Here is a 27,522-nt window from a genome sequence, read left to right on the forward strand (position 1 = left end):
TTCTATTTATCGTTCTATCCATCGTTCCATCCATCCATCTATCGTTCTATTTATCATTCTATCCATCGTTCCATCCATCCATCCATCTATTGTTCTATCTATCGTTCTATTTATCGTTCTATCCATCGTTCCATCCATCCATCCATCTATCGTTCTATTTATCATTCTATCCATCGTTCCATCCATCCATCCATCTATCGTTCTATTTATCGTTCTATCCATCGTTCCATCCATCCATCTATCTATCGTTCTATCTATCGTTCTATTTATCATTCTATCCATCGTTCCATCCCTCGCTTTATCCATCTATCTATCGGTCTATCTATCCATCCATCCATCCATCCATCCATCCATCCATCCATCCATCCATCCATCCATCCATCCATCCATCCATCCATCCATCCATCCATCCATCCATCCATCCATCCATCCATCCATCCATCCATCCATCCATCCATCCATCTATCTATCTATCTATCTATCTATCTATCTATCTATCTATCTATCTATCTATCTATCTATCTATCTATCTATCTATCTATCTATCTATCTATCTATCTATCTATCTATCTATCTATCTATCTATCTATCTATCTATCTATCTATCTATCTATCTATCTATCTATCTATCTATCTATCTATCTATCTATCTATCTATCTATCTATCTATCTATCTATCTATCTATCTATCTATCTATCTATCTATCATTCTTTCCTTCAGTCTATCTGTGAGTGTGGTGTGTGTGTGTGTGTGTGTGTGTGTGTGTAATATGGAGCTGCTCTTAAAGCTGATTGCTGCAGTGTTTTAATGGCAGTATGGAGGTTTGTCTGGCCAGTGCTTCTGTCTCTCTGTTCCTGGAAACCTAAAACTCCTTCTCCAGGGTCTTCTGGCCCTTTCCCCAACACCCCTCCAGCAAACCTCAGGGACTGGATCTGAGTCCGGTCAGAGGTTGAGGTCTCAGGGGAAGCCAAGCATTTCCTGTCCAGCTCTCTTGTTTTTGTCTTTAGACCAGGATATATTAGTGTGGACAGAATGGACCGTGGCTGACAGGGATAAGTTTTCACAAGCGCACCGGGATGTCCACCGCCAGTCAGGCCCAGTGACCTAGAACAGACACTGAAAAGTCATTATCTCACCGTATGACCGCATCCGTATCGCTCGTATGGACTTTTGTCAGATGCTGTCATCTTTAAACAAATGTTTATGGTGTTTCTCAACAGAGCAGATCAAACCAACCAAATACTGACTGTGACAAGTGACGGATGCCATTGTGTTTGCTCAATGTCATAATAATGGGAATGTAACATCTGCTTTAAGATTCATCATTATCAATTGCCTCTCAGCTGTATTCATTTGGATTTCATATTCATTAGTGTCATCCTAAAATCAAAAATGCACGTCCTTTACATATTTTCGGATTGCATATCAGGCTTTATTATCAGATTATGATAGTAAAACAAGTTTGTGATATGCACATCATTAGTATTAAACATTAAAGAAAATACTATTTCAGTTTTTCTACTTCGAAATGTCATGTTTAATTCAATGCACTGCAAAAATGATGATTTTCTTACACAGTATATACGTAACTCTAAAGCCATCTTCTGGACAAATGAGGGCAAATATTTGCTTTTTAAATACTTTCCTTAAACCTAACGGTACAAGACTTGGCTGCTTTTCCTAAGTTTGCCACCTGAACACACACACACACACACAAAAATTGACTCGATTCTACAATGTTAAGGGCTAAAAAAAAAAAAAGTCCTTAATCGCACCTGCGTGGACAAAAATAGGCACCCAGAGGAATGAATGGAGAAAACTGTAATTCCGAGCATATTTTTTAATAAATCAATCAATAAATCCAACACAATGCAGATCATACACACACACAAATGAAGGAGTGAGCCTATACAACATTCTCAATGTGGCAAACACACACACTCAAACACACACACTCAAACACACACATCCACAAAAGCATTGCATTGAAAACCATTGAATGAGCCTATAACTGAGTGAGTCTTATTTTATTTTTTTTGTCAAATAAAAAGCAGTCACTCACACATACACAAACAAAGGAATTAAATGAGCCAATAAATGGGCAATTAAATAAAAAAAAAATTGTTAAAACATTGGTTTACAGAGTTCAGCCCATATGCAGCCATTGAGTTATATTTCCATCTAGTGGCTATTGATATTTTAGCTTTAAAAAGGAATTAATACCTTCATAAGTCACCACATTTTTAGGTTTTGGCTCTCTGGACTTTCTGGAAGTTAAAGAAATATTAAATATACCATAAAAATAAGCATATTTTACATAAAAAATTGTACTTTTAGAGGTAAATAAATTTGTTAATACCCCAAAAATCACAAAAAAGGCATAAATTGATAGAAAACATTTTATCAAAGATGGTGATATAACATTTATAATAAAAAAAATTGGAATCGCACTTGTGACCTTCGTGCCCAAATGTGTCCACGAGGGCGGGATTAAGGGCTGTTATGTGAGGGTGGCTTGAGTGTTAAAAGGAGAAGACAAAAATTATTTTTCTGACCGCATTTGTAGATATTTGTTATTGTTTTAAAGGCGTGGCTGATTATGATTTGACTTTTTTTAACTGTAGTTAGTGTGTAATGTTGCTATTTGAGCTTAAACAACATCTGCATCAAAGTTCAAAGCAAAGGGAGATTTTTTCTTTTAAAGAAATCGTTTTTTAAGGACTACAACAAACGGCTGGTGGGGACTACAACCAGTTTCTTCCTGTGTTAGTGACATCACAAACCCTAAAATTTACATAAACCCCGCCCCCCGGGAACACACAACAAAGGCCATGTTGAGAAGAGGAAGAGTTGTTGTAGTCGAGCACATATGTGAGTCGCTCAAGCTGTCGCATCAGACTTTTCACATTTATTTCAAAGCAGTGCAAACACAAATGCAATAGCATGTCATAAAAGCAAGATAACATATATGGGTGTCACTAGGCCCTTTTTAGGGGGGCTTTAGCCTAAAAAAAATTGTGATTAACCTTTCAAACATATGAAACTGGCGGGAGGCTTCGGCTTCGACCCGTTTTTAATCTGCGTTAATCAGCGTGTTCTTCAATCCGCGGCGGCGGCGAATCAGAAGCAGAGGTGTGTGCGTTGATCTGAGCCTCATTGGTCTGTCACCGCTCGTCAATGTCAAAATATTTGAGAAAACCAATCAAATCAGAGTAGGCGGGCTTTATGTTCACAGAAGCTGCTGAGGCTGAGCGCAAATTTTAGCAGCACGACTCGACGTCAAGTGCGAGATATGTAGCTAAACTAAACATTTCAAATTTGACAGCGGCTTCTTTAAGTCAGAAATGTTAAACAAATGACAAAAATATTCAGGCAAATTAATAAACTTTTGTCTAATTTCGCCATTTTGATTTGAAATAGGCCTATGTAATGTAATTTATAATATAATTAACAAACAATAAATATTAACAAAGTCATTTTCTTCAGATTAGGCATAAGATTAATAGTAATGAATGTGTGCATATTGTAAATTAATAATTCCATTTGTAGCTCTCAGTAAATAAAAAAGTTCAGCTTTTTTCAGCCTGTATTTGGCATAAGATTAGTAATGAATGTGTGCATATTGTGAATTAATTTAATAAATTTAGTTACCTAGCTTTCCTGTTAGCCTTCGAAAATTATTCATAAAACATATAAATATCAGTTAAACATATGTTTACTTTCTTCACTGATAAAATGGATTTATCTGATTTTTTTGGCGTTCAGAACATCTTTAAATGCACAGATGTAGATCATGGAAATCAACATTTTTTCGAGGGGCCATGCTCCCGAAACGAAAAAATAAACAGCCAATATCCTAATATGCATACTAATAAGCTACGAGTTAATAGTCAGAATTGGACCCTAAACTAAAGTCTTACCAAATTTTTTGTCATACCCTCACTGGGGGCTGAGCCCCCCTAAAATGAAAATCCTAGAATCGCCCCTGGTTATAACCGTAATTAAACTAAACTATACCTGTTCTTTCTTCATGCAGATATTCTCTGGCTCCGTGCATCTCACAACAGTTCCCACACCAGCGATAGTTTATAGATTATCATGACAGAATATGCTAATCAATGACTTGAAGATAGTTAACTCATAAATTCATCAACTAACCCTTCAGAAACGTCCCGTCTCATTCTACATGTTGTCACTTCTTCTTGAGTCTCTCCATCATTGTCCGACTCTGGTTTGATCATAAAAGGCTGAACAGATTCTGATGTTTTCAGTGTGTGTCTGTGTGAGGTAATCTAACACGAGCTCTTGAAGCCCCGCCCTCTTCTAGAAAGGGGGCGGGAGCAGCAGCTCATTTGCATTTAAAGGGACACACACAAAAACGGCGCCCTCAAAAAGTGACCATTTTAACACGCTATAAAACATGATATGCGGGTTATTTTGAGCTAAAACTTCAGAGACTTATCTTGTAAAAAGGGGCATTATAGGACCCCTTAAAGCATAATGTAACTTAATTAAGTAAATGTGTCTTGATTTAAGAATGTTAAGATACTTTTTGCTGCGTGATTAGCTAGCCGTTTCATTGTAGCGATGATCATTTTGTGAAATTTGCTAGCAATTTCTGACCAAATTATTTTTATATTTTCAGTGTATTATGTTTTCAGATATATTCAGATGTGAGGACGGTCTTATATCCTTACTGTATGTCACTTTCCTTTCTCTGTTTTCCTTTTAAAGTGTTTTGGCAGCTCAGCAGTGTTTTTCTCTCCATGTTCCACAGTATCCATTAGGACTCCATTCACGGCGCCCCCTGCAGGCCATCAAAACGAGCAGCAGTACATACAGTCACATTCTCGTCTAAAAACCCAGCCTTATTAAATAGTGAGAGTAATTTGTTGCTACTTAATCTAGCCTGATATGACATGCAAAGCGAGAAGTGTGAGCCTGGAAAGGTTGGAGGCTATTATTCAATTTTCATTATTTACAGTCTCCGCACACAGACATACATCTGCAGATGCACAAATAAAGAACATATTTATGGCTTTTACCCCCATATAATCATTCTCATCTCATGAGAAATGGCTCACTTATATGTATTCAAATGAAGCGATGGAGAACACGCGTGTGTGTGTGTGGAGTAAGCCGTGAATGTGCAGGACGCTGGATATGAATGAATCATTGTGAAATAAGCGAGTGTAGTGCTGGGCTGCATCGGTCCTGTGTGATTTCCAGCTCACCCACAGTCTCTACATTATTAAAAGCGCATTAGCGGCGTAATGGCTGAGAGATGCGTCTCAAGTCCTGCTTTCGGCTGCTGCAGCTGAGGGAGGTCATGTGACCCTGCCAGATTGACAAAAAACAAGCAGAATTTCCAGAATGGAATACCAGTGTAATGTGTACTGCATAATGCCTGCTGTTTTAGAAAAGGAGTATGTGAAACAGTTTGTAATATGCATTTTTGTTTTTAAAATAGTAGTAGCATGCTACTTGGTTCACATATCAACTTTTTAGAAGTGTCCAATTAGGGTTAGGTTTTTTTAACTACTTTTTTTAGGGTTAAATATTTAATTATATGTCATTATAAACATCGTTAGCCTCATAGCATAATTGCCCAGATCATATTGATCAAAAAATGACTTTTATGCTATTATGCTATAAGGCTAACGATATATAAATGATTTTATATATATATATTTCATTCAAATTATATTTAAATGTATGGTTAAATATGGTTATGGCAATAACCTAATAACTTAAATATACTTTAGAGTCCTTAGTTTTTATTTAATATTATAATAATAAATATTATTCATTAACTATCATTCATATTTAATACTATTGTATAAAATATAATAATAATATTTACTACTACTAGTAGTAATAATAATATTTATTTATTTACTAATAATAATAATTCAAAGTTTTTATTTGTTCTATTTTTGGTTATTTCTAACCAAATGTTTAATTACAAATAATAATTTGAGCAATAAAACAATTTAATAATATTAATAATATGTAATATATATCGGTTTTTATTTTGGTTTATTTTAGGTCTATGTATGGTCATTTTTAATCCATTTGAATGAAAAGGGCAATACAAATACTTTAGAGTCCTTACTTATTATTTAAAATAATAATAAAAAAATAAAAGTATATATATATATATATATATATATATATATATATATATATATATATTATGCAGTAACTATAATTCATATCTAATATCATTCTATAAAATATAAATATTATTATTATTACTATTATTAGTAGTAGTAGTTGTAGTATTAGCCTAATATTATAAGTGTTATTATTAAATATTTTATATAAAATACAGTTGTTATTTTGAGTTCTTTTAGGTCTATTTTTTTAATGGTTTATTTTTAAACCATTAGAATGAAAAGGGCAATAAAGTGTCCTTACTTTTTATTTAAAATGATTAAAAAATAATAATAAATATTATTCAGTAACTATAATTCATATTTAATACTATTGTATAAAATATAATAATAATATTTACTACTACTAGTAGTAATAATAATATTTATTTATTTACTAATAATAATAATTCAAAGTTTTTATTTGTTCTATTTTTGGTTATTTCTAACCAAATGTTTAATTACAAATAATAATTTGAGCAATAAAACAATTTAATAATATTAATAATATGTAATATATATCGGTTTTTATTTTGGTTTATTTTAGGTCTATGTATGGTCATTTTTAATCCATTTGAATGAAAAGGGCAATACAAATACTTTAGAGTCCTTACTTATTATTTAAAATAATAATAAAAAAATAAAAGATATATATATATATATATATATATATATATATATATATATATATATATATATATATATATATATATATATATATATATTATGCAGTAACTATAATTCATATCTAATATCATTCTATAAAATATAAATATTATTATTATTACTATTATTAGTAGTAGTAGTTGTAGTATTAGCCTAATATTATAAGTGTTATTATTAAATATTTTATATAAAATACAGTTGTTATTTTGAGTTCTTTTAGGTCTATTTTTTTAATGGTTTATTTTTAAACCATTAGAATGAAAAGGGCAATAAAGTGTCCTTACTTTTTATTTAAAATGATTAAAAAATAATAATAAATATTATTCAGTAACTATAATTCATATTTAATATCATTATATAAAATATAATAATTATTATTATTACTATTTTTAGTAGTAGTAGTAGTAGTATACACACAGAGAAATAGGGTGTCAAAATTGTACCTTTAGGGGTACAACAGCTTGTCGCTGGGGCAGTACCCTTAAAAGGACATATTTGTACCTGTTTTACTCTTAAAAGGTGCATATTAGTACCCTTAGAGTACAAATACGTACCTTAAGGTCCAAAGGTACAAATGTGTCCTTTTAAGGGTACTGCCCCAGCGACAAGCTGTTGTACCCCTAAAGGTACAATTTTGACACCCTATTTCTCTAAGTATCATTATTCAATATTTTATATAAAATATAGTTGTTATTTTGAGTTCTTTTAGGTCTATTTCTGGTTATTTTGAACTAAAAGTAGGATTAAAAGAAATTATTTTGGCAAGAAAACTGCAGTCCCATGCAGTGCTTTACTTGTAGTCTGCACATTCTGGCGATTTTTAGTAGATGCTCGGGTATTCCATTCATAACGAAAATTCACACACACACACACACACACACTGTGCACAGTATGCATACCGCAGAAAGAGTATAGCCGGGTCGTTCCGAACATAACTAAAGCGATGGAGAAGCAGTGCGAGAGAGACAGCGGGACGAGCGAGTCTTTGCTGCTAGCGGGACTGCCGGCTGCAGCTCGTTCATGCAATATTAAAGCGCTGCTGCATCATGCGCCTTATTATGAGGATTGCCTCATCTGTCACTTAGTCCTCTGAGAGCTGCGCCATTCTGTCACGACTACTTCTCCTCCATTCAACCCTTTCGCTCAGAAAATGGAGAGCTCGGTTATTAATGGCAGATTATTGTCTGTCCTCGCTACAATGACGTCTGAATAAAGAGAAATCTCATTAACACGGCCCGTTAGTGTCGCTCCCTCCAGAGGTCCTCTCTAGCGGATGCGCCGCTTTTGTATCGGGGAAGATAAATATTTGTGAAGAAGATGCAATTTTAGGTGCTGTTTTGTGTTGGCAGATATCGTTCTCTTGCTTTAAAATGGAGGGCAAGTACAGTAATAGTTCAATTATCTGTAAATAAAGGCTGATCTGAGTGAGTGACGCCGCTGGCTGCGGTCGGACGGAAAGCCTTTGAAATACCTCGGAAAATCTCTCCTCTGCCCATTCTCCTGTGTTTTATGAATAGTTTAATGATTTTAACAGCGGTAGATGAGGGTGGATCTACGTCAGGCTCTGTTATTAATATAGCAGCTAAATGCCACACGGCCGTTTCGGTGAAATAAACCCCAGACCAGAAAGCCTGGCAGCTTTTGGAAAACCTGGAAGTTTTGTCTGCGCAGTGTTGACTTTTCAAAGAAGTGTTTCTTTCGGGAAGTCGGCTGAAAATGTGTTTTCCCTGCTCAAGGTGTTTTTCTGACAGCAGAAGCGCCTGTCCTGTCCTAAAACGACTCGCTAATGCTCGTCTTATTCTCGGATTTAAAACTGGTCTGAAGGAAAACGGTTCTGCATTATCTACTGGGAAGCTTTTTAGAGAATCAGTTCGTTCAAATGGTTTGATTAATGAACAAGTAAAAAAACTGATACGCTCTTAAAAGGAAAGATTCTAAATAGGAGGTGATGAATTGAGAAATCAACTTTCCTTTGAGCCTTTGATATATAAAAGTTCATCGTGATCAGTGATGGGAATAACGGCATTATAGATAAACGGCGTTATATTTTTTACTGTTTCTCCCGTTACAACGCCGTTAGCGTTACTGAGAATAAAATGCGGCGTTACTATAATTGAGCTCACTGAAGCGGTTTTCATCCGAACAGGCTCTCTGTCAGTCGGACCTGCAACATTTTTTTTCCTCTGGTTGGTTGATGTGTGTGTGTGTGTGTGTGTGTGTGTGTGTGTGTGTGTGTGTGTGTGTGTGTGTGTGTGCGCGTGTGTGTGTGTTTGCGTGTGCGTGCGTGCATTCCATGCGTGTTGGGGGGTGGGGACATAACTGATGATGATTGGTGGGTGGGAGACAAGGTCGAGGTTGATAGGTTGACTTCACACACACCTATGACACACACACACGCATATAGACAGTCACACACACCAACGACCAGGAGGAGTCAGAGCTATGGCAAGTCCAACGTCTTCAAAGGTAGCTTTCGCAAACTAGAAGTATGAGCGATACTTTTCCCTCGTTGAGGTGAAAGGTAAGAATGTTTATGTGACGTGAAACAGGAAGAAAGAGTCTCTCCGCGTCGATGGCAAGTCTTTCTAATCTAGTGAAGCGCTTCACATCTTCACATGCCGACACACAATTAGTGGCTAAAAAACCCAGGTGATAACATGAGCTCCACTACCAAAGGAGTAGTACTGATCATATTTACACTATAGTAGGTCTACTGATAATATTTACAATAATGTATTGAACTTAATAGGTGTCTCACACATTGTCCCACAGCAACATTACAATAGTGTACATTAATGTACAATGTTTTATAATAATAATTTATTCTATTAAGTGTCCAATTCATTCATTTAACATATTTAATATTGGGGGCATCCAAGTTATTTGAACATTTGGAAAAAAAAAAAAGTAACACAGAAGTTACTTTCCCTGGTAATTAGTTACTTTTATAATGATGTAACTCAGTTACTATTTGTAAGAAGTAACTATAACGAATTACTTTTTTAAAGTAACGTGCCCAACACTGATCGTGATATAAGACAAGACATTGCGCGTTTGTTCGCTTCATTTCAACGCGGAATCGATTGTAAACAAGAGACAGGTCGAGACTGGATTTGCAGACATATTGAGATTAAAACACAATGCTGTGCCTTCTTTAGTGGATCCGACAGGAACGGTGCAACACACTTGTGTGAGTAAAACATGTTTTTATATGTGTTAGTATTGAATTGTTACAGATCGTTTGATATCTATTGATTACATACCTTAGCACGCGGTCACAGGCTGTGTTATTGGTTCATTCGTGATCAGACTCAGACTTATAACGCCAGCTCTCAAAGCCCAACATCCCGGGGCTATGTGCTTTTCAGATGGGCTATCACCGGCCTGCCGACGGGCTATAGTGAAAAAACATTCCTTGCTTGCGTGTGTATGGTTTGCGGTTATATTCACTGATGATCGGGCCGGCCAAGAAATACAGAAATAACATTCCAATCAATCACGGGTAGATGAGAGATGAATCATTGTTTGTTTGATAAAGACAAAAGAAAAGCTACTCTGAAACTGTAGTTTGACAAGCTACAAGCTACTTATAATTTAAAGTAGTTAAACTACAGTCAAGCTACCCTTCTGTTAATGAAGAATGTTTTAAGTTAAATGTTTTGGGGTTTGAAACAACACAATGCAATACAATTATGATAAGAGTAAAGTTTTATTTTGTAAACTATCCAAATATACAATACATAGTCTATATCTCAAACTGACTGTCAAAGTGCAAAATCGCTACAAATGTCATGTCACATGAATGCAAGAACAAAATATAAACAACTTGGATACACAGGAGCAGACAAAAATGCATGTAAACATCATACGGTGTGTGATCAGAGCCGATTACTAGTCGATTTGTGTGAAGTTATCAACCCACTCCTGTACGTTCTTTACATAATCATCAGACGATCTCTTCTCTGTGAACGGTAAAGCCGCAAGATGCGCGATGAAACAATAGATGGCGGTAACACGCGTTTTTAGTATGTGATCAACTGACAAGAAAACACTGCTGCTTCAAATGCTTTGCAGGCTTGTCAAAACAAAACAGAATGTAGCTTTTGGTCGCGCTACACCGCTACTTGCTGGATAAAGTAGTTAGCTACTGGAAAAGCTACATTGTTTTAAAAGCAACTGGGCTACTGACAAGCTACTGAAAAAAGTAGTTAAGTTAGTAGTGTCGCTACTTGTAGTTAACTACTCCCCAACACTGGATAAAGATATTTTGCGAGTCCTGTGAGCGTTTCCCCAGACGCTTTCAAAACAATCCCCACATGTACTGAGGGAACTGAAGCTCATTAAATATGCAAATCGTATCCAATCCTAGCTGTGGGCGTTTACTTTCAAGTCTTCAGTGCGGAACGCCCATCAAAACCGAGCGTTTTTCAGAGAGCCTCAAAACCAAGGCAGAAAATAGCCTATTACTTTATTCATTATGATGTGTTTGAATGTAAAAAAACACACAAACGTCATAAGTTGACCTCAGACAACAGTATAACAAAATTAAAAAAGCCAGTTCATGACCCCTTTAAAGAGTTCCGTCACTCTGGTTTTTAATAATTGTTCATATGGTTTCGATATACAGCCTTGTAGTTGTAATTTTTCTTGCTGAAAGGAGCAGTTTGTTTGTGAATCGTCTTTATTATTTATGTGTGAATAGAAACAGGATTGTGCTCTTATGAGCCTGTGTAAGGACCAGCGAATGATCTCAGTAATGAATGAATGCATGATGGCAATGTCATGAATGACAGCCGTTGGTTTCCCAAAACCTCAGTTGAGGACACGGCTTGACCCTCGGCCAAAGAGCCTTTACGTAACATTATGTAACCCGCAGCGGCCCGGCCGAGATTCCTCTGACTGACACAGAGGTAACGACAGAACCATTTTCAGCCTGTCATAATATCATGCTGTTATGTGAAAGACAGAAAGAAAACTTGCAGTGCACTTAACAAAAAAAGTGCAGTGCAGGTATTATGGTACTGGATTATTGTCATAGTTACATATCATGGTCTTATTTTAAAGTTTTCTCCTACAATAGGTTTACTCTCTAAACCCCGCCTTTCCGAGAGCCTACTCTGCTCTGATTGGTCAGATGGCCCAGTCTGTTGTGATTGATCTACTCTGCTCTGATTGGTCAGATGATCCCGTCTGTTGTGATTGGTCTACTCTGTTTTGATTGGTCAGATGATCAAGTCTGTTGTGATCAAGCTTGCAGCACTCCTCTCGGAAACTGAAGCCTTTGCGCCTCAATCGCCCCCCCCGGTGGCCGGTCCCAGTATAGCTCATAAACTCCACCTCTCCATGTATTAGAATGGACGCGAGACACACTAAACAATTAAATTACGCTTCAAATAATTGTTTCCTAAAGATGGTTTCTGACATTGCAGGCAGTTTTTTTATCACGATGATTTCATTTCAAGTGTTCGTTCTTTAAATAAGTATAGTTTTAGTTAGTTATTTGATGCTATAAAAATGGGGGGGGGGGGGGGTGACGTCATGATTGACAGCTGAGATTGACAGCTTCTCTGAGTGAAGTTGTCACTGAGGCACTAACAGACTTTTTCAGGATTTTTGGGAGGAGATTGGAGCTTTAGTTTTAATTTCTACATTTATATTACTGTTTATTTCACACCAACATAATGAATTGTTCTGCATCTGTGAGAGTGTGGGCGGGCTTTTGATAATCGCGCCTCTACTTCCTGCTCTCTACTGCGCAGACTCGGTCCCAAGATGTCAGCGCTGTGTGTGGCCTACGAAAGCTTTAACTCTGATCAGCGGAAGTCAATGAAGTCGCGTCGTCCATATTTTTTTACGGTCTATGGTTGTGATTGGTCTACTCTGCTCTGATTGGTCAGATGGCCCAGTCTGTTGTGATTACTCTGCTCTGATTGGTCAGTCTGTTGTGACTGGTCATTACCATATATGAATTTCAGTTCTGGATTTTCCCCTGCACAAAAAACAGTGTTTTCTCCACATGAACAACATGCACCAAACTCTATCAGTCTCAGCTACAACTGCAGTGTTTGAAGGTCAAAGTAGAGGTTACAAACCTACATACACTCACCTAAAGGATTATTAGGAACACTAATAATATCTAATCAATCAATCAATCACATGGCAGTTGCTTCAATGCACTTAGGGGTGTGGTCCTGGTCAAGTCAATCTCCTGAACTCCAAACTGAATGTCAGAATGGGAAAGATAGGTGATTTAAGCAATTTTGAGCGTGGCATGGTTGCTGGTGCCAGACGGGCCGGTCTGAGTATTTCACAATCTGCTCAGTTACTGGGATTTTCACGCACAACCATTTCTAGGGTTTACAAATAATGGTGTGAAAAGGGAAAAACATCCAGTATGCGGCAGTCCTGTGGGCGAAAATGCCTTGTTGATGCTAGAGGTCAGAGGAGAATGAGCCGACTGATTCAAGCTGATAGAAGAGCAACTTTGACTGAAATAACCACTCGTTACAACCGAGGTCTGCAGCAAAGCATTTGTGAAGCCACAACACACACAACCTTGAGGCGGATGGGCTACAACAGCAGAAGACCCCACCGGGTACCACTCATCTCCACTACAAATAGGAAAAAGAGGCTACAATTTGCACAAGCTCACCAAAATTGGACAGTTGAAGACTGGAAAAATGTTGCCTGGTCTGATGAGTCTCGATTTCTGTTGAGACATTCAGATGGTAGAGTCAGAATTTGGCGTAAACAGAATGAGAACATGGATCCATCATGCCTTGTTACCACTGTGCAGGCTGGTGGTGGTGGTGTAATGGTGTGGGGGATGTTTTCTTGGCACACTTTAGGCCCCTTAGTGCCAATTGGGCATCGTTTAAATGCCACGGCCTACCTGAGCATTGTTTCTGAACATGTCCATCCCTTTATGACCACCATGTCCCCATCCTCTGATGGCTACTTCCAGCAGGATAATGCACCATGTCACAAAGCTCCAATCATTTCAAATTGGTTTCTTGAACATGACAATGAGTTCACTGAACTAAAATGGCCCCCACAGTCACCAGATCTCAACCCAATAGAGCATCTTTGGGATGTGGTGGAACGGGAGCTTCGTGCCCTGGATGTGCATCCCACAAATCTCCATCAACTGCAAGATGCTCTCCTATCAATATGGGCCAACATTTCTAAAGAATGCTTTCAGCACCTTGTAGAATCAATGCCACGTAGAATTAAGGCAGTTCTGAAGGCGATGGGGGGTTAAACACAGCATTAGTATGTGTTCCTAATAATCCTTTAGGTGAGTGTAGATTTGAGCAGGAAATAAGACTCATTTCAGAATCAGTTCTTTCTTTTGCGAGACAATAACTCCATTTATCTGCACTTTGATCTTTGAAACTCACATTATGCTCTATTACACACTACATGACAGGTAATATCCAAAAACACATAACAGGAACTGCTAATATAGTAATATATTCCTTTGCTGACAGATTAGATATCAAATGTGAACTATTTTTGAGTTTTCCATGACCGTTTCGCCCAACTTTGTAAAGTATATTTGGAGTCATTAGGACGTCCTCCAGCTGTAAATACTCCTGTAGTTCTGCTATGTCCATGGTGTTTACATGCAGTGCCAGGTCACATCGTGTACCAGGGAGTTGACGGGATTGAGGGTGGCCGAAGCAAGTACGATTTACAGCCTGTCTCGCTGTATACAATAAACTCAGCCAGAATGCCATTTGTTTGGCTTTCTCTCCCTTCAAACCAAAGGAAAATATTCATCCAAATAGCTGCATTTTATTTATAAAAGTCTAGTTTCCCAGGCTTGAGTCCTGAGGCTATTTCGGCGGGGTTGAAAGGGCATCCCGCGCTCCCCGGCTTTTCGTCCTCTGGTGTTTCTCGAAAAGGGTGCTATTCAATTGTGGGCAACACTTCTTCTTTTTTTTGCGACTCTCGAGCCAACGAGGCCTGTTTTTTGCCGCCTGCGGGAACCTCCTACTGTCTGTTAATTAGAGTGTGTAAAGTTTACAGCCTTTGAGAAGCTGTTAAGCGGTGAAGAGCGCCGAGTAAAGGCAGCCTGACTGTGAAATTGAATTATGAGCGTGTGTCACTGAACAAAATGGAAAGTGTGCGAGAGGGAGGGGGGAGAGAGAGAGCGAGAGAGAGAGAGCGAGAGAGACAGAGCGAGAGAGAGAGAGCGAGAGAGAGAGAGGCATCCCTGGAGGCCCTGATCTCTCTCTCTCTCTCTCTCTCGCTCTCTCTCTGTGTGTGTGTGTGTGCTGTATTTTTAGTGAGCGAGGTAGAGCGTGTAGCCTCACTAGATGCTGAATAGTGAATGGTGAATGGAATATGTGCTGCACCGTTCTGTGTGTGTGACTCAAAACATCCTGTGTGTCTGTCCACAGATGCTCCCACAGCAAGAATGGGACCACAAAAGAGGCGCCCGAGGATCTCAGGTCAGTGTGTGTGTGTGTGTGTGTGTGAAATAGAGCTGATGAATCTGAACCTGATGATACCTGAAAGAACATTTCATCCCAAAATCAGATAAATTGAAAATATTTTTTTACTTAAAGGCCTGTTTTAGAGTCATTAAGGTTTTATTTGCCTTTTAATTTTTAAATGTTTTTTATTTATCATAGTAATATTTGTTGAACTGCCTTTTTGAGTTTGAGTTAACAAAAAAATAATTGTTTATTATAGTTAAAAAATTTTGAAAATAATTGGAATTTTTAATTTTTAAAAAGTGACCATTTTGGTGGGAAAACGTATTTTAGTGGGAAAGCATGATGCTTAAAGTCTGATGTACTTCTTTACATTAAAGTTGCACATTTCAAAAGTTCTAATTATCAATACTGTAATACAGAAAAATCACCTTTTTGTGCATTACGGTAATTCAAATTTGATTGAATTGACTTGTCATGAAAATAATGTCACACTTTAGCATGGCCAAAAAAGTAGTTTATACAAAATATCTTCTAATTTTGTGGTGCAATATGAGCTGCGAGTTGTTTGTTTTGTTGCTCTGATGAATCATTATGACTGCGGTGTAAATGAATATGTGAGGTGATGACCCCTATCTGACCTCCTGGTTGTAACCGGGTCTTTTAAACATCATCAGTGACGACATCACACTTGGCAAGAATGGAGTCTGTCCTGTTATGCGGTTTCTTTTGAACTTTGCAACTTTTGTATTAATATGCTTGCAATTTAAAGAAGTGCATCAGACTTTAAGCAACTTATGTCACTTCCTGGATAAAAGCAACATCTATGGTAAAGTATCTGTATTTGGCGTCCTGTGAATGAATGTCATTTGTTTCGTTTTTTTAAAGTTGCTGTGAAGTGTTACCAATTGCATAATATATATATATATATATATATATATATATATATATATATATATATATATATATATATATATATATATATATATATATATATATATATATATATATATATATTAATTATGCAATTGGTAACACTTCACAGCAACTTTAAAAAAAAAAAAAAACTTTAAAATATATATATATATATATATATATATAATGGATCATTTATCCAATAGATTAAGACACATTTGATGACCCAGAATGATTATTTTGGATGTGTGTGTGTTTTAGATTTACTGAATTTGTGCCCACACTTTTTTTTAATTCAGGAACTCCCCAGCGTGTTTGTGTATGTGTGTGTGTGTGTGCACATATGCTAATGTGTTTGCACATTTTATCTAGTTCTCTTCACGGCTGGGTGAGAGCAGGGAGTAGTGTTGACGTCTTTACTGACGTGTTTCTGTACTCTATGCCCCTGCGTTCGTCCCTTGGTGTTTCATTCATTCCCAGCAGTCTAACCTCCACCTATTTATGCCTTTGCCTCTGACAGAAAGGAAACTCTTTTTTCCTTCCGTCGGGTCACTCGAGACTTTGGGTCGCCGAGGTGCAGCCCGTCAGAAGGACAGTGATTTCACCCGGGGTCGCGTGTTAACACAGGTCTGGCGTTCGTATGAAAAGCTGCTGTGGTAAAGCCAGACAGCCGGAGACGAGTTAAAGCTATTGCAGTGCTGACAGAGACATAAGTTAAAGCATAACACACACATCAGGGCTTACATGAGATGAACATGACCTTAGAAAACAGCTGTCAGTCACCGTGTTTTACAATAGAGCTGTCAGAGCGCGCTGGGCCTGTGAGGGCGCCTCCCACAATGCACTGGGCCTTGAGACAACCGTAAGGCTGTGAGCTGATAGCAGGAACAATCCACCCGAGGAAAGAACGTTTGTGTGTGTAATCGTTGTTCTTTGTGAGCGCTTTGCAATTTATGTACGTGTGTGTGAGAGGAAGACTAGAGGTGCGTCCCCATTCGTGTACTTGTGCGCCGTTTTGTAGTATAAATAGTGCTGTATATATTATAGGACAAATGCAGTGTAAATAGTTTGTTCAAAGTGAATTTTCGAAAAAGAAAAAGTGCACTTTCATTTACTATCACTAATGCACTATATGCACTCATAGTGATAATGCACTGTCACTATTAACTGAAAAAAAAGTAAGTGTGGAATGCTGGGCAGTTCAGGCACTCGACTGTCGCAGCTTTCCTGATATGGTGGAGGGGGAGGGGCTAACAGACGCTAATGTTGAGGGGGAGGGGCTAACAGACGCTAATGTTGAGGGGGAGGGGCTTACAGACTTTAATGTTGAAGGGGAGGGGCTAACAGACGCTAATGTTGAGGGGGAGGGGCTTACAGACTCTGATGTTGAGGGGGAGGGACTAACAGACTCTAATGTTGAGGGGGAGGGACTAACAGACTCTAATGTTGAGGGGGAGGGACTAACAGACTCTGATGTTGAGGGGGTGGGACTAACAGACTCTAATGTTGAGGGGGAGGGACTAACAGACTCTAATGTTGAGGGGGAGGGACTAACAGACTCTAATGTTGAGGGGGAGGGACTAACAGACTCTGATGTTGAGGGGGAGGGGCTAACAGACTCTGATGTTGAGGGGGAGGGACTAACAGACTCTAATGTTGAGGGGGAGGGACTAACAGACTCTGATGTTGAGGGGAGGGGCTAACAGACTGATGTTGAGGGGGAGGGACTAACAGACTGATGTTGAGGGGGAGGGACTAACAGACTCTGATGTTGAGGGGGAGGGACTAACAGACTGATGTTGAGGGGGAGGGACTAACAGACTCTAATGTTGAGGGGGAGGGACTAACAGACTCTGATGTTGAGGGGAGGGGCTAACAGACTCTGATGTTGAGGGGAGGGACTAACAGACTCTGATGTTGAGGGGGAGGGGCTAACAGACTCTGATGTTGAGGGGGAGGGACTAACAGACTGATGTTGAGGGGGAGGGACTAACAGACTCTAATGTTGAGGGGGAGGGACTAACAGACTCTGATGTTGAGGGGAGGGGCTAACAGACTGATGTTGAGGGGAGGGGCTAACAGACTGATGTTGATGGGGAGGGACTAAAAGACTCTAGGCTTGTTCGACTTCACCCAGCGATGCGCAGACCGATCGGCGGCTGACTTGAAGCAGTGCATGCCGGTTAGAAATTTTGTCCGACTTGAGGCAGCGCCGACGCCACGTGACAGTGACGTATGTCAACAAAGTGCCGCGAGAGCGATTCGAGAGCAGCCGGCGATTACAGCCGGTGCAGTTTCTCCAAAGCAGCTGCTCGAGGCTGCAGGGGCTCTGATGACGACACAGCCGTTCCACGATTGGCCAGATTCACCGCATGACAGCGATCACGTGTGTTTCGTGTTTATTCTAAAACCTTCAGCTCCACTAATGCGCACAAATCTGTTTTTTATAACAGTAAAACCTCCTTTAATGTAGTCGCGATGTTATATTGTCATGTTTATCAAAATATAACTGATTAAAAACATAGACCCCACTTCATTGATAGTGTAGGCTTATATGTTGAACTTTATTCTTGTAAAAACACACGCTGTATTAAGCAGTGCATAAAGTATTACATGACAATAATGTCTCTGAAACATCTGTGTATTGCCAAATATTGCATTTATTTCACTTCAGCGGATAAAGTGTGCAAACACAGCGCGAGCGTCACCGCGAGAAGCAGAAAGTGTCCGACTTCACGTCTGTGTTTGCAGCTCCTCCCCGCCTTCACGCGGCTACTCTCGCCGATCAGTTGCTTCCAGCCGCAGCCGATGTCGAACACACCTTCTGATGTTGAGGGGAGGGGCTAACAGACTCTGATGTTGAGGGGGAGGGGCTAACAGACTCTGATGTTGAGGGGGAGGGGCTAACAGACTCTGATGTTGAGGGGAGGGGCTAACAGACTCTGATGTTGAGGGGGAGGGGCTAACAGACTCTGATGTTGAGGGGGAGGGGCTAACAGACTCTGATGTTGAGGGGAGGGGCTAACAGACAAAATAATCTTATACATGGTTGAGTGTGTATATAAATAGTAGCTAACCTAAATGTAGGCATGAACGGGAAGTAGCTGTTATCTTTTCTTCCCTATTGTGACGTATATCCAAGTGAAACGGCTTCTGGAATGAGAACAAATGTAGGGCGGGGCTTGATTTTGTCTGTGGGGAATTGATTGGATGGTTGTGGTTTGCTATTGGCTGATCTCATGTGAGTGACAGGTTGCCCCGCCCTCGTCATCAGAGAAGAGATGAGCTGCAAGAGGGAGGGAAGTGATTTTGATTCAAGATTACGATGCACATGAATTCAAAAAAATTAATGATGTGCACAGATAAATTATTTATAATAAATATTGCAATATTCCATAAAAAAATAAGAATTGCCAATTTTGATTTCATGGTGACTTTAAAGTGAAAGCTGACTGTAGAAGAAAACGGCTTATGCTAACAATGTTCTTTACACACATTTTGGTACTCAACAATCAAGCTTGAATAGCTAGTAGTGTCTGCATTTCAGAGCTTTGTGGCAAATGAATAGTGGGAGGCGAGGTGTGTGTGTGTGTGTGTGTGTGTGTCTAAGCCGTCTTATCTGAAGGATATCCTCCCCCTGAGGATCGATGCTGCTCTTTCTGCTCCACAGCCATATTCAGGGGCACATGGTGTTCAGATTCATATTTGTGTGTGTGTGTGTGTGTGTGTGTGTGTGTGTGTGTGTGTGTGTGTGTGCGCTAGCTAACAGAGCTCGCTCTCTTTTCTAATTACCGAGTGGTTTTATCATTTGTCAATTAAGGGACGTGGTTTTCTCTTGTCTCTGTATCATATTTGCTGCATGAAGCACTGATTAGCACTTCAAAGTTCTCGTTCACCCACAAGCTTTCAAAGTGCAGCCATTGGTGTGCATGATTTCTGCCTGTTTTCCTCGTATTGATCTGTGGAAAGCAGCCATCTCCAGGTTCCAGGACCTTATAAAGGTGTGGAGTAGTGCAAACACGGCTGATATTTGAACTTGTGACCATTGACGAGAGGAGAGAAAGTGTGTGTGTGTGTGTGTGTGTGTGTGTGTGGACCTCAGGAGACCGTGCTCTTCTTGTACCTTTCCCAGGGTGCACTGGGTTTCCCAAGTGAATGTATTGTTGGTGTTAGTGCTCAACTACCTTCACACTCATTAGTAGCCGACACATTACGTCACTGCTCATTTGCATGAACAAACTTTTCTCACAAAAGAACATGTTCTGTCTAATTTTACTCTAATAAAAAAAGGGAAAAAAAGAAAATGATTATACTATATGTTATATTATATTATATTAATTATATTATATTATGTTAATTATATTATATTATATTATATTATATTATATTATATTATATTAATTATATTATATTATATTATATTATATTATATTATATTATATTATATTATATTATATTATATTATATTATATTATATTATATTAATTATATTATATTATATTATATTATATTATATTATATTATATTATATTATATTATATTAATTATATTATATTATATTATATTATATTATATGTATATTTTAAGTTTTCTTATTAGATTCTTATTACTGTAGAGTAAATAAATACTACAGTGATTTGAAGAGTTAAAATCAGCATAAAATCCAATATATACTGTAATATATATTTGTATATTATTTCATGAATAATTCATTTTTATTTTTAAATAATATTCATGAAATTATATAGATAGTTAGTTAGTTAGTTAGTTAGTTAGTTAGTTAGTTAGTTAGTTAGTTAGTTAGTTAGTTAGTTAGTTAGTTAGTTAGTTAGTTAGATAGATTCAGTTTTTTTTTATTTAACGTTTTAGTATTTTTTTGTAGCTGTTTTTTTTATTTCTATATCGTTTTTAAATTAATTTTTTTGTGTCTTTTTTATTAGTTTTTAGTTTTTTTAATACTTTTTAAATGTCAATACAGTTTTTAAGTTTTATTGTGTTTGTCTTTTTTATATATTCATGAAATATATATATATATATATATATATATATATATATATATATATATATATATATATATATATATATATATATATATATATATATATATATATATATATATATATATATATATATATATATATATATATATATATATATATATATATATATATATATATATAATAGTGAAATATGAAATACAGGTTTCTGGCAGGTTTCGTGTCTTGTGACTTTTTAGCAACATCGCGTCCCATTGGTAGCTGCCACATTACATAACTGCTCATTTGCATACACATGAACTTTTCTCAGATGTATCACATGCAGCATTGGACTAGTTCAGATCATATCCTCAACTTTAATTGAAACGAAATGTCTTCCGGTTGCCCTGCCACTGCACATTCCCTGTCAGCGTGGCTGTCCCCTTATAGAGCGAGTGAAGAAAAACACTCTCACTGTGTCCTAACAAAAAGTGTGAAGGAGTGGGATTGAGGGGAGGCATTTTTGTTGACCAATTTAGCCCAAACAACTATTTATTGTGTGGGCCCTGAGGTAATGCTCTTTGCCCGGCTGTCACTTAGCAACAGGCTATTTTCAATATAAATGCTTCCTGTGCCGTGTCTCACACTCGCGGCCCGGGGCAGAGGCGCAGCGGCGCAGCTGAGAATGCATGAGCGAGGTGTGGACTTCACACTGGCACCACACTGATCTCTGATCTCTGATTTACCCAACACTGGCATCATGAGGAAGAGGCGGGCCACCACCACACACACTCCGCTCTGCCCTTATCATGATCAGGTGAGAGATTCACCGTCTGCTCTTCATCACGGCTGATACTCATCTGTACACTGGAAGTCAAACGTTTACATACTTTTGGCTAAAATGTTTCTCTGGTAAAAAAAAAAAAAAGGGGTGGGGTTTTGCTCAAATTAAATGTATAAAATGTATTAAACATATTAAATTTAATCAAATTAAATGTATAAAAATAAAAAATAAAGTCTTGTAGGCACAATATATTTTTGTCAAGAATAATATAAAATAATAATGCTAATACTATAAAATAAAATAAAATAATTTATATTAATATATATTATTATATTTAAAACATGATACATTTATTATATTACTAAATATTAATATATATTGTTATATTATGATATATTGTTTAAATTAAAGTATTTATACATTAATTTATGCATTATGGTACCATTTTGGTACTCTCTTTTATTTATTTATTTATTTTGATAAAAGTACATTGTGCTTACATGTGTTTCATAGCAAAAACAAAAATTATAATAAGATGATTATTTATATATATATATATATATATATATATATATATATATATATATATATATATATATATATATATATATATATATATATATATATATATATATATATATATATATATATATATATATATATACCATGTGTGTGTGTTATGTATATGTTAAATTTGGTAAACATTTTTGGTCATAATTCTAATATTTCCAGTTGTGATATTTCAAAGTTGTGATACTATTATTCTAAAATATGAAGATATTCAGAATAAAAATGGGTAGATGTGTCCAAACCTTTGATTAGGTAGTGTACTTTTTTTTTTAGAAGAAAAAAAAGTATAATTGATAAACTATTATAATTTTTGTTAATGTCTTAAAATTTATTTTTATATATATTTATTTAATTTTATTTAAAGTTTTAGTAATTTTTTGTAGTTGTTTTTTAATATTTCTATATTGTTTTAAATTTTTTCTGTCTTTCATTAGTTTGTTTTTATATCAATACAGTTTAAGTTTTGTTGTGTTTGTCTTTTTTTATATTTCTTTTAAATTTATTTTAGTATTCGTTTTAGTTATTTTATATATTCAACTTAATTTAAAAAAAAATATATATATTATTACATTTTTAGTAATGAAAATGTTTATTTTAAGGTTTTAGTTGATAATAATATCCCTACTCAGACGTCACTCATAATCCAAAGGGTTCCTCAGGGGCTCGTTGTTTTCTAAGGCATCAAATGGATGTATTTTCCTGTCATACAGTATTTCCTGTGAATCGCGCCGCGTGTCTTTGTGGGGAAGGAGATTTGTGGTGTGTCAGGGAATCTCAGAGGTTGTGTAAATCACTAGTCCGTCGTCTCGATCACCGTCCCAGCCAACTCACCTCACACAACAGAACGGCCCGGGTCGGCTTCAAGCGCGTGTATCACGATGACTTAAAAATTATGTTTTAAACGTTTGAATGGAGAGAAGAAAAAAATGGAACAAGATCAAATACAATATTTTGGTTCAAAGCTGGAAGCTCATTGGATTCAGATCATTACCTCCGGTAACATTGAGTCAGGAATAAAGACGTCCGCATCCAACATCACCGCAGTCAGACGTTAGGACAAGAGTTTGTGGGACGCCACACCAAGAATCTCAAGTAACCCCCTATAAAAACCACCTCGTTTTTCAATAGTATTGACGTGGTTTGTAGTCTATGCACCAATCTTGGCTCCTGCACATGGATAAAAGTGTCAATGCGATGTGTCAGACTCCTTCCGCAGATTCAGTTTTGTGTAGTAAAGTAAGAAGCCTTTACTTCTGAGAGCTCTTTCCACATCAGCCGTTAACATTCTTGTGTTGTGAGGTCCTCAGGCAGCACTTCATTCACAATTTAGCCGTGCTGTATTTTTTATGATGCCGTCGTGACACTTTGGCTGTTAAAACTGCCGTCGTGGGGCGAGAGCAATGGCGATACACAGTCGATGTGCTACGACATCTTGTCACGCTTGTTTTGTGTCCCTCCTCATGCTTATGAACTCATTTCCATGCAAAAACATGAGTACATTCCACCGGCTAAGACCATATGTCATTATGTGCTGAGATCTGGGGTTAGAGGTTAAAGATCTGGCTTGGTTGAGGATTCAAATCGCAGAAGGCCTGTGTGTGTGTGTGTGTGTGTGTGTGTGTGTGTGTGTGTGTGTGTGTGTGTGTGTGTGTGTGTGTGTGTGTGTGTGTGTGTGTGTGTGTGTGTGTGTGTGTGTGTGTGTGTGTGTGTGTGTGTGTGTGTGTGTGTGTGTGTGTGTGTGTGTGTGTGTGTGTGTGTGTGTGTGTGTGTGTGTGTGTGTGTGTGTGTGTGTGTGTGTGTGTGTGTGCGTGTGTGTGTGTGTGTGTGTGTGTTTGTGCGTGTGTGTGTGTTTGTGCATGTGTGTGTGTTTGTGCATGTGTCCTGTATACCGCATTTTATATTTATGTACACTTCCATTCAAAAGTTTGGGGTCAGAACATTTTTTTAAAAAAAGAAGTTAATATTTTTATTCATCAAGGATGCATTGAATGAATCAAAAGTGACTGTAAAGACATTTATAATGCTATAAAATATGATTCTATTTATCAAAGAATCCAGTAAAAAAAATTTGATAATCATAAATGTTTCTTGAGCAGAAAATCATCATATTATAATGATTTCTGAAGGATCATGTGACACTGAAGACTGGAGGAATGATGCTGAAAAAGCAGCTTTTTTTTACATTTTACAATTTATTCACATGGATAATACATATTTAAATTTGTAATAATATTTCACAATTTTACAGTATTTTTGATCAAATAAATGCAGCCTTGGTGAGAAGAAGAGACTTCTTTCAAAAACATAAAAAATTCTTACCGACCAATTAAACACATTAAAACCCAAAAATGTTCATTACTGTACTACTCCGTTTTGTACAAAAATGCTACCATAAGTACTTACATTTATATATCATTAGGGACTTTCACACCAGATGAACGTTAGTTCCTCTAACTATTGGCAGATGTACACGCTAGTTCTCATGGGACCGCCCTGGTGGCTAGTGACCCGGTACAAAAGCCTCTATTATTCATTACTAAAATGCATAAACTATCATTATACAAATATATGGTCACACTTTAGATTGGGGTCCAATTCTCACTATTTGCTACGACTTTTGCCTCAATACACTCCTAATTACTGCTTATTAAGGTAGTTTAGGTGATGTACAAAATGGTCATGCATTAATATGTGCTTTATAAGTTCAGTAATGAGTGAATTTGAGGGTGAAATATGCTTAAAGGATTAGTTCTAGTGCTGTCAGTTAAACGCGTTATTAACGACGTTAACGCAAACCTATTTTAACGGCGTCAATTTTTTTATCGCGAGATTAACGTTCTTTTTGGTCTAACAAACTTTGTAGTTTTTTCACATGCTGTTGCAGCAACTAGTAACGTTAGAAAAACTACAACACCACTCCGGATGTAGCTAGACCGGAAACAAAACATCAGGCACGCTGCGGCTGCCCACACTTGTTCGCCATTAAAAGAGTAGACGTGGATGGCAAGCGTGAGACGCCGAAATGAGAAACGTATTATGCCATGGTTTAACTCAGGGGTCTTCAACTAAAAGTGCTTGTCTTGAGCGCTGCTTTCTGCTCTGATGGTGCATTCACACCGGACGCGAATGAAGCGTTTTGCGCGAGTGATTTAAGTCAATGCAAAGACGCAAATAGACATTCTGCGGCGCGAATTAAGCGGCGTGCATGTCGCGTCATTCGCGTCCGGTGTGAACGCACCTGCATGCTTGACCGCGCGTCTGGGTCTGAACGTAACAGTGAGCATTGCAACGTTAACTGTTTCATTAGCCTACGTCAAAAGGCTTCGCGGTCCGGATTTGGACCGGAGTCCGCTAGTTGGCGACCCCTGGTTTAACTGCACTATAGGCGGAGTCCTAGTTTACCTTGCATGTGCACTTTGTAATTTTATTTTGTATCACCCTGTTTTGATCCCTTAGAAAGGGCTGTTGAAGGGGCTGTTTGTGCAACAAAGTATTTTTTTTCACCCTTTTATTGATGGACAGTGTTACATTGTGTGAGCGATTATTTGCTCCAAGTGTGAATGACTGCTTCAAGTGAGAATGTTGGTGTGAAATCGAACACTACAGTATGCCAATGTTGTTTTCAATAAAACAAACATTTGAACAAAGCAAGCCGATCCACTTTTCTATGTTGATAAGAGCATTAAAATAAGAAAAAATAATGGGACAAAAAGAAATCAAGGGACATTTAGAATAAAAAAAAATGTGCGATTAATTGTGATTAATTGTGAGTTAACTATGGCATTAATGCGATTAATCGCGATTAAATATTTTAATCGTTTGACAGCACTAATTAGTTCACTTCAAAATGAACATTTCCTGATCTTTTGCTCCCCCATCCAAGATGTTCGTGTCTTTCTTTCTTCAGTGGAAAAGAAATTAAGTTTTTTGAGGAAAACATTCCAGGATGTTTCTTCATATAATGGACTTCAATGGCAACCAAAATGTTGAAGGTCCAAATCAATGCGGCTTCAAAGGAAGGGCTTCAGAGGCTCTGCACGATCCCAGACGAGGAATAGGGTCTTATCTAGCCAAACCATCGGCCAAAAAAAAAAAAAATTTGTATATACTTTTTAACCTAAATTGCTCATCTTGCGCTGCTCTGCGACACACCACGGATTGCGTAATCATGTCGGAAAGGTCACGCAAGACGTAGGCAGAAGTACCGCCCCCGTGTTAAAGGGGTGATGAATTGAGAAATCACCTTTCCCTTGAGCCTTTGGTATATAAAAGTTCATCGTGATATAAGAATATCCTGTAAGTTTCAGAGCTGAAAACTTCCTTGTTAGTCAAAGAAAAGCTTTTATTGACACCAGGCCCAGAAAACGAGAGATCTCAGAATATACGGATCTCTTATGCAACAGGACCTAGACTCCGCCTCTACAGATAAATATGCTTCTGTAGCCCCGCCCACCGACTCGTGAACTAAGGATCCTCCCTGCATAACCTTCTTTCTGAACACACACTTATGTGAGTTGGCTAAAACATGTTTTTTATATGTGGTAGTTTTGCAAATCTATTGATTACATACCGTAGCTCGCTGTCACATGGTGGAGAAGGTGTTATTGAATTGGTTCACTCGTGATCGGACTTGTAACGTTATGGGCCAGGCGCGAGTGTGTGTGTCTCCACGTCGCGAGTGAGCGCACGTGTGTGTGTGTGTGTATGTGTGTGTGTGTGTGTGTGTGTGTCTCTCTCTCTCTCTCTCTCTCTCTCCTCATCCCCACAAGTGTGTGTCCACGCGACACGAGTGAGTGTGTGAGTGAGTGTGTCCGCCTGCGCGAGTGTGTGTGTGTGTGTGTGTGTGTGTGTGTGTGTGTGTGTGTGTGCGTGCGTGCGTGTGTGTGTGTTTTAGTGTTTGTTGATATTTTGCGGGTCTTTGAGCATTTCCCCCAGATGATTCCTGGGACTGACGGTAGTTGAAGCTCATTAAATATGCAAATCTTATCCAATCCTAGCCGTGGGCGTTTACTTC

The 27,522-nt window shown here is 37.7% G+C and overlaps 1 protein-coding gene across 2 annotated transcripts in view; it reads left to right on the plus strand.

Annotated features, from left to right (window-relative positions):
• The window catches only part of pde3a (phosphodiesterase 3A, cGMP-inhibited), a 164,074-nt gene that overhangs the window by 67,698 nt on the left and 68,854 nt on the right, over positions 1–27,522 (plus strand). For both annotated transcript variants that reach the window (XM_079817227.1, XM_079817228.1), the window contains exon 2: positions 15,228–15,278. In XM_079817227.1, coding sequence (XP_079673353.1) covers positions 15,228–15,278 — 51 coding nt within the window. The remainder of the gene's footprint in view (positions 1–15,227; positions 15,279–27,522) is intronic.

The sequence above is a fragment of the Gobio gobio genome (assembly GCF_949357685.1).
Source record: "Gobio gobio genome assembly, chromosome: 5".
In the NCBI taxonomy this organism is placed as follows: domain Eukaryota; kingdom Metazoa; phylum Chordata; class Actinopteri; order Cypriniformes; family Gobionidae; genus Gobio; species Gobio gobio.